Source organism: Euwallacea similis, chromosome 3 (genome assembly GCF_039881205.1).
Source record: "Euwallacea similis isolate ESF13 chromosome 3, ESF131.1, whole genome shotgun sequence".
Taxonomy (NCBI): Eukaryota; Metazoa; Arthropoda; class Insecta; order Coleoptera; family Curculionidae; genus Euwallacea; species Euwallacea similis.
The window spans coordinates 5,793,491-5,807,589 of NC_089611.1; the positions used below are offsets into that span (position 1 = coordinate 5,793,491).

Genomic DNA, 14,099 nt, shown 5'->3' on the forward strand with positions numbered 1-14,099 from the left:
AGAATATTAATACTATTTGAGATAGGTCAATCCTACATAAAGTGGACATATCGAATATGTGGTCTCTGACCTCTCAATAAATATCACCCTGCAGATTACGGATAAGGTGAGCACTTTTATGAGAAATGCACACGACACATTTTAACCACATATCTCAGAAATTGGAAGAGCTCTAGAAAAAAAATCAATATTTTAACCTCCTAAATGCTTGCGGTTGCTGGCGTAAAAAATGTTATTTGCATCTAAGGAGTGAAATAAAAATTGACGTCCTAACGTGATTATTTTTTCCAAAATTTGTCATTTTTTTCATTATTTTTCATGTTAAAAATAATTTTAAAAAACCATACAACTGTGAAAATCATCAGACAAAGCCTTTCAAAAGGTCTAATGTGAATGGTTTCCGTTTTACAGCCCCTAAAAAGTGAAACTTTTCACCTGTCAAGACGATATTCTCCAAAATGCCTAATTTCAGAGGCAAAGTTAAGACGCTCCATTTTCTTTGTCCGGCCATAATGAAGTCACAGTCAAACAATATAAAATGAGTTTCGATATTTGACCTGACCGTGACCAGACTGTCACCTGAATAGCGCTGAGTCGTTATCAGGCTGTATCCATGAATTGCTTCAAATTCTGGTGTAGTCTTTCAAAAATCTTGCGATTTACTGGTTTTGACTACTACTGGCAACATCGTCATGCTAAAAATATTTCTAAAGTTTTTCCCTGGAAGTTCCTTGATAAGATCTGTGTCTCGAAATTTTACTATTTATAGTTAAACTTAGAACTTGGTTCTCCTGGTCCATATGGTTATATATGGGTTATTTAAAAAACACAAAGTTGGTGTTAAAATACGTTTTTATTTCTTAAATCACAGCAGTTTAAGCGCAAGCGGGAGCTGGAACGGAAACTGGAGCTGGAGGGGCTGGCAAACTGTTCAACAGATTTTCCAAGTTCTCCAATGGGTTGCAGCCAATGGCATTTACAACCGAAGCTGTGCCTGCAGCTGGGACTGGAGCAGAAACGTATGTCACTGAAGCTGGGGCTGGAGCAGAGACGTATGTCACTGGAGATGGAGCTGGAGCTGACACATAAGTGGTTGTAGTTCCAGCTGGAGCAGACACGCAAGTCGCTGGGGCTGGAGCAGAAACTTGAGGAGGTCCAAACACAATGGTAGATGGGCCTGGAGCTGGAGCAGGGGCAACGAATGGTGCGGGGGCTCCGTTTTTAACACATGGGATCAGAGTTGGCTTGACGGCGTATTTCTGGCAGGTGCAGTAGTTGCCCAATGGGATTCTAGATGGAAGGGGCAGAGGAATGTGGATGTCGTGTTTTTGGTTTACGGTAGGATTTGGCTCATTGTAAGTGATGGAGGAAGGGACAACGAATCTTGGGGATGGAGATGGAGCTCCACATCCCGATCCGAATCCTGAGAGAGCAGATGCACCTCCATATCCACGTAGAGCAGAGAGAGCAGCGAATGGGAGACCACATGTGCCGCACGCTGGCCCAGCGCTAGCCTGCAATAAAAGAGGTTTATTAATTTAAAGCGTTAAAATTCATAATTAACAACAAACACACTCAATGGGTGTGGGCGTATTTTAAATTTATTTATGAAAAACTACGTACCTGACTGATAACGGCAATGAGGCCGACAAGAGCAATTGCGAATCTGGACGCCATTTTTTTTATGTTTTTTCTTTGATCAGTATTTGAACTGTGACCACCAGAAACAAACTCGCAGTTTTTATACCAACTAATTACATATCAAAAATCCGCCATAAAAATCGTAGGTACGTGATTTCCAATCAAGAACCAACTAGGAAGTTTCTTGTTTTTATCAAAATATTTTCATTTTGAACCAAATAACTAAACATCAACTGAAGCATCTGCTTTGTTTTGGCAGTCAGCAGCATTTCCTCACATTGCCAACACCATTTGGTTATTGCTATCGTTGTTATTAAATAGTTCGTTAAACTTGCATCAGTTCGCATTGCATGTGATGTTTAGAGTTCAAGTTCAGCAATTCACGTAGGTATCTGTTGAAATTAAGAATTATATAATCATGGATTTAGTTCGATCTTTTTTTTCGACCTGCATCCTCGAAATATCCAAATTGTGATACATCGTAAAACCCAAGTTTCCTTTAAAACGGCATATGTTGTTCCCATACATAAACCGCTATATTTCGCAAATAAATGTAGTATCAGGTTTTGATACTACTGTAGATATAGAATGGTGTTTATATCTTATAATAAAATCACAGATAGGAAAGGACTATAAGTATGCGTTTATTAATGTAAAGTGAACAAAAGAGAATATAAAGTAACTTGTGAGTTTAGCGAGTGCGGACGCGACTTGTGAGTTACCAACGACAACAGAACCCAGAAGAAAAGAGAGCTTGTATATGCCCTGCAAAATCTTAAATACTAAAACCCATGATGATAAACCATGGGCGTACCCTGGCTCGGGTGCCGTCTGCACCACCCGCCGCATCAAACCGTTACGTCTTAAGCTGGGAATTGGAACTGCCACTATAGGGCCAACGAAACTTATCAAGGGCAATTCAAATGCCGACAAAGTATATTACAAGCAGTTCCAATGCCGACCCGGTTTATTGCGGGGATTTCCAACACCGACAAGGCATGGCATGGGAAGTTCCCATGCCCCAACTAATGCCCACCAGAGTCGTACTCCAGGGGTATGACAATCTTACAGTTAATTCCTACTATCTAATATGTATCCAACTTAACAGTAACACCTATCTACAAGGGACGCGATCCTACATAAATGAAATTTTGTATATGGTCTTTACGCATTGGACTATTTAGACGGTTTTGCCAAACGTGGCCATGGAAGGTCATTAATTTTATAAGGATTTTATAAGGATTAATTAAAAATATCTTGAAAACCGTTAGAGAAACTTTTTTGCAGAATATCTTTTTGATGTAGAAAAGCTCAGAGTATCAGAATTCGTAAAAACATTGAAGTTATCGGCACTAACAAAGAAAAAACGGATACTTTTAATGGATAACGTGATGTTATCAACAGTAACTCTGATGAGTGACTATAGAAAATGTCCAACAAATATCTTAGAATTAGACTTTTGTGGTATCAAAATAGACCTAAAATTTGTTAATTTTTCGGTGATATCTTGGAAAGTGTCTTAGAAATAGAGAATCTGACTGAGAAAACCTTTAAGTACGTAAGTTGGTATTATTATCTTTACGAGTGTGGATGTCTTTGAGGAGTGCCGTTCAATTTTGAAACAGACTATAATGTTGAAAACTAACTAATTGAATTCTAAATTGAATAAACCGCACTATACCCGAGAAACTTTTTTCCTTCGCTTAAATATCAGCAAAAAAAAATCCTAAGCAGATTAATTGTTTCAAAGTGTAACAAAACTATCCAGTTTTCTCTTATTTTTCACTTCAGCATGTAAAGACTCCTACAAGCGTTAACCTAATTTCTCTTCTTATTTTTGATCTAACAAGCGCGACATCATCAGTGGATTTATGTTTCATTTATTCTTTCCTGTAGAAATACGCTGTAACACCAAAACAGCCGGCCGCGTTCTTCATGTAAGTGGAACAAACTTCTTCAAGAAGAAGAAGCCGTTACCCCAGACCATCTTTCACAGAGTACTGTTACAGTTGTTCCGCAGACAACACCGAAACCCAAATATTTGTATTTCGTTGGGGCATCTCTTGTTCAGTGCACTAACGTATCGTGCAAATATGTGTCAAGTGAATTAGTGAGATTTCTCGCAAAAAAAGTAAGTAGTAGGAAAGAAATAACACATATGAAAAAAAGATGTTACCCAAGCTAAACAGGTAACCGAAGACTACGTAACGCATCCATAGCTGTTTTGCTGTTTAATAGTGTCCAAGATAATCGGGGCGAATGTCTGGACTTCGGAAATGGAAATGGTAGACCTATACAGGATGCCACAATTTCACCCTGTATAATATTATATGCATAATATGTATAATTTGAATGAATTAAAATTTTATATACCTACGAAATTAATTAATACTGGCTCAAATACGTCAAATTTTATATCCACAGCAGATACTCCCCGCTTCTGATGGACAATTTCCAAAAATGCGTTTTAAATAATGCGAGTGTTTATTGCGTTCTGTTTCATAATATCATTCCAACGACCGGCATCCCAAGCGTGGAATTTATGGAAATTTTCCAACGTTGAACAATTCTGGAAGCGAAAGCATTCGTCGAATGTTGAGCACTTCTCCGATGGCAATTTCGACGATTTTCCAGGTAAATATCCCAAAAGGTTGTTAGCACTCCCTAGACTAAAACAATTCATTTTTTAGGAAAAGTATTAACAAATCTGTTAGGATACCCATCGAAATGTCAGCTACAAGGGAGTTCGCACTCTTGTACATTATCAGTGGCATGTTGGTGGGCTGGAGGTTCCAGTCGATCTGGATGTGGCACTAGTAGGTGGATAGTGGCTTGCTGTGTTCCAACTAACTTTCATCAGAGTTATTTTCAAAAACATGTGAAATTGGCGGAAAATGGAAATGAACCTTCCTTGCGAGATGTGCAGTAAGTATACACAATGGAAATATGGTCGAAATGAGCGTCTGTGCCATTACGTGCTGAGCGTGAATTCAGAACTAATCTGAAATATTATCCACTACTGAGTCCTCGTCCTAAGCTGCACCGATAAAAGATCTCAGTCTGTATATTTCATACTTAAAATAAGACCTTCTTTTCTTCGATCTTCGGCAAATTTACGTGAAACCCAAATGAGAATTTCCTATTCCCTAAAGGCAAAATAACTTTTATGTTAGGAATACGTTTTACAAATTTATAAACATGTTACAATGTGTTTATTATATGGCTACACCTGTTTAAAAAACATCAATTTATTTATTAAACAAAAACAATTTATGTAAAAATATGTTTTAAAAACATTTCACTGTTATATTTAACCATGTGACCACTGCGTATAAAAAGTTCGGCAAACGCAAATTATCTCAAAAAATACGTACATGCTTCCTAAAGGTCGTTCTATGCACACTGCAGCGTTCTTTAACGATTGATTATGATGAATCAATCCTATTTATTCAATTATGTCCTTCTCATGCTTCCATCATCCAGGCAAGGAATAATGGGTCTTAGTATTGTCTGAAGAGTATTTGAAAATATCATGTTTCACTACAAAAAAGTCAATTTCTGAATCTTCCGGATTCGCCTAAAAACAGTTGACCTTACGTCCCTTCTCTTAATTTTTTAAGGACAAGAGAAAATGTTATAAGTCAATCACTTCAAAGAAGAGCAGATTTTCTGGATAATATCGAAGAATCATGCGGCTTATCAAACGATAGAGTATTCCAAAAACGGATCGTTGGGGGAACACAAGCGGATTTTGGACAGTTTCCATGGCAGGCATATATCAAAATTACTTCCTATCAATGTGGAGGTGTTTTAGGTAAGTTATGCAAGATGTTCATTTTTATACTCAATTTTTCTTATTCTCCTCTGTAAATTGTAGTATCAAGAAAATTCGTGGCCACAGCCGCCCATTGCATCCTGCCTGCCAAAATCACCGATCTCTTGGTGTATTTGGGAGACTTAGATATAGAGGATACTGGTGATGTTAAAGAACCGGCCCCAGCTGAGCTTCATAGAGTAATAAAAAAATCTATCATCACCTCTCTCTAAATTTTGACGTCTTTTTAGGTAAACAGGCGCTTAATTCACCCAAAATTTCACTATAAGGCCACTCAGCCAGATAGATACGATTTGGCGCTCTTGGAATTGATCACTGAGACTGGATGGAGTTTTCATATATCTCCCATATGCTTGCCAGACACTTCTCTATTACTGACTGGTCGAGAAGCTGTAGTAGCTGGATGGGGAAAAACTGATCCTTTAAGTAAACAAACGGGTACTAATGTATTAAGGAGCGTCACAGTTCCTATCTTAGGTAGAGAACTAAAGTTCTTAGAATTTTTTATTTTTAGATCTCAGAGTTAGATTTTTTAGATTTTAAAGAATGTATGGCATGGCATAAAAGGAAACAAATATTAGTGGAATTACATTCAGAAATGTTATGTGCCGGCCATAAACTAGGCAAGCACGATGCTTGCCTTGGAGACTCTGGAGGACCGTTAATACTACTGGAAAATGGTAGTTAATTAATAACTACTAACTAGATTAATTTACGATTCGATGACAAACAATAAGTACTGTTTCAGGTAGGTGGACATTAGTGGGAATTACTAGTGCCGGATTTGGATGCGGAGAACCACATCAACCTGGAATCTATCACAAAGTGCCAATGAGTGTAAATTGGATTAAGAAAGTAATTTACAATAAACTGTGATCAAGTTATTTTAATGTTACGTCTTAAGTTATATATTTCGTTCTTGGTTCATAAGAACTCTGGTTCTTACGTGATCGTCATCTCTAGGTGGTCAAACGTTTAAATACAAAAGACAGGGCTAAAAAATAATCTTTTTAAAAAGTCTGCTATATGAGATTACACCTCCATTGTACACGTACACATTCACTAGAAAATTAAAAAATTATGAGTACAATTAAATTGCAATTTGCAACTGAACTAAAGGTAGTATTTATCAGAATAGCATAATAATTAAAAATATAATACTAAAATTTAACTGAAAAAATATTCTATTCCTAAATTATTAAACATACTGAATAGTTGACAACCGCAAGACGATGTTGTAAATAAATATAATTTGAAAAATGTATATTATATAATATACAAGGTTTCAAAACTTTGAAATTTTAGTTTGTTTTGCACGCTACCTTTTACTGCTCCAAACTTTTTCCTGATAATCTATTAACATTCACTGAGAAACTAACTTATTTCTTCCATTTTTTCATGTCGCTTCTAGTCCAGTAATTTGTAAAAGTATTGAAAAAAATGTAACATCCTGCGTGTCGTCTTAATTTGCGATTTTCTACCACCCTTGAAAAGACATAGGTTAAAATTAAAATACCTTGTATAAAAAAATAACAAATATTCATAAATCTAAATAAACATAACAATTAAATTCCTAGAAACATACTAAAATCACAAAAACTTCCTGATAAAACAAACAAAAAAGAACACTAATCGCTTTTTTTACATAAACATTTAGATTCTAAATATAATTCTGACGTACATCACAGCTCGAAAAGCCTTCAAAAATAACTTTCACTCCCTATTGCGAACCATTAATGAGGTACTTCACGAGCTCTTCTTTGGTTACTTCGACGACGCTAGGGAAATTTCCCGAGGGGGAAACGCCACATTTTTCCATGAGAACCCATTTTATGTACGCGTTCACTTCGACAAGGCTGCGATGAATGTTGCTTGTCAACGAAAAACGTTTTTGCGGGAAATTTACGTCACCTTATATAATATATAACCAGTTTTCAAATTAAGTTGAAGAATTTTAAATCATGTACCTGGTAGTTTTATCTGGAACCTTAATCCATGCGTGAGGCTAGAGGGCAGGCCACGGGTCTTGTCCAGCATGTTAAAATAATACAATATTATTAACATGATCTCGTTATTAGTCATATTTGTTTTCATGTCAATTACGGGGGATAACACCTACGGATAACAGCGTCACAGTTTGAAACACAACATAATCATAGTAGGCAAAAAAACTTTTTCTTCGGTAATTTACAATAAATAATATTTTTTTAATATCCCACAACATTTCAACAGTTAAAAAAGAACCCTCAGATCTTTTTTTTTATTGAGGCAATCTGATTTTTCAAAATTCATTTTATACACAAGGTGAGCAAATTTTAAACATTAAATAAAGGATTATATTGTTTTATTTAGATTTACCCCTGTACAAACCATAACGACTTTAAATTAGTTAAGCCATCAAGTGATATTAGCTAATCTTGCAAGTTACCAACAAAAAGTTTCGCGTTCGGTTCGGTCAACAACAATTCATTTTATAGCTTGAAAAAATATTCCTACCTGACCTTGGAATAGATTCATATAGACGTCTCTCGCCATACACGCTTCCAGTAGCTTGAATTTATCCTGGAGACTCAAATGATCATGCACAACGACAAGGAAAGCTTTCAAAACGAACCGATCTATATAGTCAAGGAACAAATATAAATTTTTAAAGAAAACCTTTAAATGCCCCACTTGATTAGACCGTATCAGGTGCTCCAGCATCGGATTTATAAAAGGTTTAACGTCTAAAAACTGTGATTATGTCTCCGCCATAAGGTATTTAAAACCATCAAATCTCACCATAATTCCATATACCCCCTTTTCTTGTCAATGCCACCTTGTACAGTTGAATAACAACGACCGGATTCTTACAATACGCCTCTTTGAGAAACCTATCGAGGACCAAATTCCGAGTTATCAAGTCGGAATTGAATATCTCTGGGATTGGAGTATGGGGGTGATACGGCCACTTGTGACATTCATCGAGGAAACACATATCTGTAATAAAATATAAACTGACCATTCTTATCCTCCTCTATAAGAGGAAATATATACTGCGGCACACTAAAATCTCATAGGTCAACTCTGGTTTGGTGTGCACCAATAACTTTGCTATGAACAGGTATCTGCCTACTATGGATATTCCCGTGTAGGTGTCCATTATGAAGAGCTAAAATCATATGAAGACTCTTTAATTAAATGGGATAGTTCTAGAATTGTAATTTACCCTTGAGGTGATTAAGCTGTCCCAATTCGAAAATTTCATCAAAATATCGCGTACGTCCTCGAATAAGTTTCTATGTTCTAATTCGAACAACAAATTCATTGTTATAACTTCAAATACAACGCGTACTTTGGTATTACCGTAAAAGTACGGTATTGTTTCTTCTGAAATGAGAATTATTTTACATTATCTTGAGAGATATGCACTAAAAAGAATGAAGTTTAAGGATAGTTTTGGAAACTTACTTGAAACTTACCTTGCTGTTTTTCGGAAAATAAACGACAATTAAAACTAATATTATTACAATTAAGGTAGTATTATAATAATTACAATAGAATGAAAAACGAGCAAATAATGACGCCCTTTTCACTACATCACTGTAATTGACATAATTTTCCAAAATCGCAATGGTAAGCCTCGTCTGGTTTTGTCCAACTTTAGCCCTGACCAATGAAATGAATAACTGAATTACTACTTACCTACACTCTGCAGTAATCTCTTGTATGTTCGCGCCACCATCTGATTTGTCCCCTTTAAATGAGCTAGCGACATGGCAATGAAGTTCTGCACAGTGGTGGGTGAAATGTACTTTTGGAGCAACTCCAGAAACATCGGGCCATTACTGTATTTTATGCAGTCGTTCAGGCGATGAACGTCCTCTTCGTCTATGTCTACGTTGTCGATCCATTCTAGGTACAAATTATGTAAGCTCACATTGAGCTCGTAGTTCGGATCAAAGTAAACCTGACCAAAAACTGGCTGCTCAGGAGGCTGGAATAGCCCGACACAATGGCAGTCAATACAGGAAACTTACCAACAAATCTACACTCAAATACCTTTTCTTTTCTTTCCATAGTATCGTTACTGCTGGTTACCGCACACTCCATCCGCGTGTTCCTTTCATCATCCTCAATATTATCCACTCCAACTCTCTGCAAACTGTTAAATTTTGACAAATCTTCCTGACGCGCAGATACTTTCGGATACTCTAATGGCGTGAAATCCATGGAAGTGCCACAGCGAGAATCCTCGTGGTTGACACGAATCATATTAATCGGCAAATTCCACTTATCAGGATCACCATTTCTCTTTAAGCTTTCAAATTCCGAAAATATTCCGTCAACCTCAGAGGTTTCTGTACCACACCAAGCAACTTGTAAACGTTTGGAAGTTGGACAATAATCGTTGGCAGGATCATAATAGAGACCATTGTGATTATATTGGGGTTTTTGTGTGGATAAAGCAGGATTACGGAAATATCTGTCTTTTAAAGGGACATTTGAAACCGATCTCTCGCCTTCTTCAGAACTAAATTTATACAAGGCAGTTACAATTAAGTGACTCTTGCTTATTTACAAACCTGACGTAGCTGGTCTGGCTCCGCTTGTCACGGAAAGTATTTGTCTCAATTCTAGAGAAAACAAATTGCCGGTCTTCTTGGTGAAATTGGGGTTGTTGAGAGTATAAGGATGCGAAGTCTTGTAAATCGGATTCCACTCCAAACTGGGGCGGAGGAGAAAAATTTAAACGCTGAATCCTAATAATACAAATTCCTGTAATGACTAAAGTAATTCAGTATATAAAACATTAAACAATAGTAACCATTATATCCACAAACTGGCACGAGATTCAAAACATAACGTAATCTTTACTTATTCAGACTAACAATGGCATTACAAAACTAGCCAATAGCAATCGTAAAATTTGTGGTATACATTTTACTTACGTTTCTTTGGTATTTTGAATTGTGGACCCAGACATCAAAGGTGGTAATGACAAATCAAGTGATGGGAATGGTGGACCATCCACATTCTTGATACTTGAATCCTTGTCATTCCAAGGCTTTCTCCTTTCCTCTGAAGAGGTACACATCTTCAGAAAAGGGTTACGTATGAGCATAGGAATCGAGGGCAAATCTATACATTTATGGGTGGTAATGTGCTGATAGATTTCTCGACATACGCGTTGATCTGGCACTTCATTAACGAGCTTTTCCAGGAGTACTGGAGCCAATCTTGGAGGAATTTTTTCCCCGATATTGCATAATTTCCGCAAAACCGGCCAATTCTGGTGCAAATTATCAGTGAAGATGATAATTTCTATTAATATCTCTCCTGTAACATATATAATATATTAACTGGTCCATCTACAATTTTGGAAATCATCCCAACCTAGTTTAGGGTATCTAGTACTATCAACCTTATTCCGAATATAATCTACGGCGTCTTCGAATATACACAAATTGGTTTTTTGCATCGCTCTGAGAACCACATTTACCCCTTCGATTTTGAATGATGAACTCTCATCATCCAAAATCGTTTCTATAATATCGATTAGTTTTTCTTTATCATCTGTAAATAAAGCTTAAGAATGAAAGGAAAATTTTCCATCTCAAACTTTACCCTGGGAAGCGAAAATATCTGCGAAATACAAGTATATTAGTTTGAAAGATCGGGGATACAATTTAATGAAATTGTAAGCCTCCAAGAGAACCTGATTAGACGAATTCCGAATTTTATTAATAACATGGTCCAACATATGGCTCTGTTTACAAGATTTTATATTGCGGCAGCTGTTAAAAAAGAACCAGTGATAACATAGCCCTCTGAAGTTGAACGGAACCTAAAAATATACGCGAACACAATCCATTAGATGATTAGATACATTTTAATTTTTCAAAAATGATATGTACTTTGCTACCATCGATGTTCCTACAAACTGTAGGTTTATTATATTCCGAATCACTCTTCATTATCCAGTGGGCAACCCTTGACATGCGGATGTCTTCTCTACTTGAAACATTGAATGGTTTCTTATTGGTATCGTAAATATCTTGCTTCGACACATCTTGTTGATCCTCGTCCCATATGGAGCTACTGCAATGCAACAAAATGAATGTTCTACATCCCTTCCTGGTTGAATATTTCAAGACGTTGTCAACAGAATCAATCGATGCTGGTAGAAAAATAAAACCCTTGCTTACCCAGCAGTTAATGATATTATATCAATGTTATCCTTAACATGTTCAGTGATGTCCTGCAAAACACTTGTGGTACTTTCAATAACAGATCTCTTAGTTCCAGTCGGAGATAATATTGTCGGTGATTTAAGTAAAGAGCCGGTACTGCTGGATTCTTCATTGGCACTAAATTCACTATTGTTGACTGATAATTTGCAATCAGAAACCCAAAATTAGAAACAAACCATCTTTCGGAGTCAGAGCTCTGTTTAGGCGGACAGTATTTTACTACTAGATCATCTAGCTTTAAAACATTCAAATTCTTCCACCTCTGCTTCAAAATCCATGGACTTTTGCTTGTTTTTTGTTTTAAACTTAAACAAATCCTTCTATCACCCATCAGTTTAATGGTAAAATTTAAGGACTTTTTCTTTGGAACTGTACTAGAGATTGTTGTCACTGGCTTCTCTATTGAATGTGAATTCCACAACTTACTGACTGGATCATAAGATATTTGACCAATGATATTAACTTTGGAGGTAACTCCATTACAGTCAGAAGGGTACGAAAAAAGGGGTTGAGACTTATTAGGAGATTCTACAGACTGATCTTTACTCTCAACTTCTTCAACTAAAATTGGATTTGTTTTGATTGAAAAATTGACATTGCAGAAGTGAATTATGATAAAACTACCGTATTTTTGAGGCTTAACTTCGCTAAAATAAGGATTATTCTCTTCTTCAGAAGAGGAATCCAGGTAGACCCTTTCAGAATCTGTCATATAAGGTACATAATGGCCTCTTTGTTGTGAATCTACATCCATGTGTACATTTTTGGAGTAAAATGTTTTCCTAAAACCATAATTTCTGATTGTACCAGTTTTTTGCTTGACACCCTACAGACCCATTAATCCTATTAATTTTAACTAAGTTCTAACAGAAGTCATTAGATCCTTCATCAACAGTGAAAACTTCATTTACCATTATATGCAGAGTATTGTGTAATTTGGTGTTGATTGATTCAGAGTGTTAATACAATATAACAATGCGTGTTTGTATAATATACTAAAGCATGGGCATGGTTATTACGTGCAATATACATAATATAAAAAATAGTTCAACATTTTCATTCTCACCTCATGGTGCCAATGCTCCAACTTGATGATTTATCTTCATCATTTGTATTAGCAATATTAGTATTGCTCGTTGGCTGGCAAGAGCTAGTAATTTCACAAAAGAAAAACATAAGTATAAAAACCTTACAAGGCAATATGATAACTTTCTTAAGATTCCTTTTTTCTTAAGAAATGTTTTCAAATTAAAAAAACCCATCCTACCTAATATCGTTAGAGGACGAAGAATATCCCGTGAAAGGGACACCGCTTGGCTCAGGCTGTGGTGAGTCTTGCAGCTGCACATTAGTAGCGGAAACGTTCTTTTCAAAATGCTCCACCCAGTCTGGTTCATAATCCAGGTCTTCATCATGTAGCAGGGCTAAATTTAGATAGGTATGCCTTTTATACCCAAAGTATTGAAAGAAGAAAGGGTGCAAATATGGTAGGAAATAAGGATATTATTCGTCAACCGTTTACTTCTCGGCGGCGACAAAACTTTTCAAAACAAATTAAACGTATACCGCAAGCATGTTTATTCTTACCTTCAAGCTCTATACGGTTCTGAGGAATACTATTGGTATTGGATTTGAAGCTCATCTTCAAAATTGCGTTCTTAAAATGGCTTTAAATAATTTTAACTTTTAAATTATATAGAAGTTTTAACTGCCGAAATATTTTGAGGTTAAAATAGAGGTAGGGATGGCTTAAGTGCATCGACATTCAGATTACGCGACATTTTGCCATGTTAATGCCGATGGACGCATTCAGGCCCTCTAAGCGCTCAAAGCGATTGCGCAGTGCAAATAATTGACCCGATACTGAAACGATATGTGCAATCCTTACGAGGCGCTTCGTTTTACAGCAATTATTTTATACAATTTGAAGGCGAATCTTATACAGAGCATCCAGATATAGGAAGATTGCAATGTGATAAAGCAGAAACAGGGACAAGAAGCTAGATAGATTGTGTATAGCACCTCTAAATCATCCTCTTAACATGTTGTCTAAAGGGTCTGTATGGAACATTTACAGAAATCCAGGTGAACTCCCTGTGGGGATACCTGAAGAAAAAACCAACCAGTTCTATCTATAAAAGTATATTTTCCTTTTTCATTACAGCCCAAACCTCTCTTCCACACTCTCCCTAAAGTCGCCCTCTCAATCTCTCTCGACCCGTTATTGTCAACACAGCTCTAGATCCGTTTGTTTATCTTAACACTATTAAGAATGCCTAATTTATGGGGCCATTTTCTACTCTGCCCTTATATTGCCTTTCTTTGTCAGCTATTCTAAGTCCGCTATTACTCTCCCAGGTCCAGGTCCAGTGTAGATCAACAAACAGGCA

General features: G+C 36.5%; 3 protein-coding genes across 3 annotated transcripts; 1 reads left to right on the forward strand and 2 right to left on the reverse strand.

Annotated features, from left to right (window-relative positions):
• Nucleotides 1-840: 840 nt before the first annotated feature.
• LOC136419842 (tetra-peptide repeat homeobox protein 1-like) lies at nt 841-1,892 on the reverse strand. The gene is made up of 2 exons (XM_066406413.1): nt 1,624-1,892; nt 841-1,514 (listed from the first exon to the last, which is right to left on the reverse strand). Exons 1-2 carry the CDS (start codon nt 1,675-1,677, stop codon nt 876-878), a joined length of 693 nt encoding a protein of 230 aa, XP_066262510.1. The 5' UTR covers nt 1,678-1,892; the 3' UTR covers nt 841-875.
• A 1,474-nt stretch (nt 1,893-3,366) lies between these two features.
• LOC136419819 (trypsin-7) lies at nt 3,367-6,430 on the forward strand. Its single transcript, XM_066406383.1, has 8 exons — nt 3,367-3,772; nt 4,066-4,275; nt 4,332-4,566; nt 5,262-5,455; nt 5,519-5,655; nt 5,707-5,953; nt 6,013-6,156; nt 6,225-6,430. The coding sequence occupies exons 2-8, from the start codon at nt 4,116-4,118 to the stop codon at nt 6,350-6,352; spliced, it is 1,245 nt and encodes a 414-aa protein (XP_066262480.1). The 5' UTR covers nt 3,367-3,772; nt 4,066-4,115; the 3' UTR covers nt 6,353-6,430.
• Nucleotides 6,431-6,977: 547 nt separating this feature from the next.
• LOC136419795 (uncharacterized) lies at nt 6,978-13,430 on the reverse strand. The gene is made up of 19 exons (XM_066406338.1): nt 13,297-13,430; nt 12,977-13,133; nt 12,776-12,859; nt 12,334-12,491; nt 11,886-12,270; nt 11,665-11,826; nt 11,374-11,557; nt 11,084-11,303; nt 10,853-11,032; nt 10,408-10,795; nt 10,042-10,218; nt 9,518-9,989; nt 9,161-9,452; nt 8,685-8,845; nt 8,513-8,627; nt 8,258-8,455; nt 7,973-8,202; nt 7,444-7,591; nt 6,978-7,387 (listed from the first exon to the last, which is right to left on the reverse strand). Exons 1-19 carry the CDS (start codon nt 13,349-13,351, stop codon nt 7,197-7,199), a joined length of 3,957 nt encoding a protein of 1,318 aa, XP_066262435.1. The 5' UTR covers nt 13,352-13,430; the 3' UTR covers nt 6,978-7,196.
• Between the last annotated feature and the right edge of the window lie 669 nt (nt 13,431-14,099).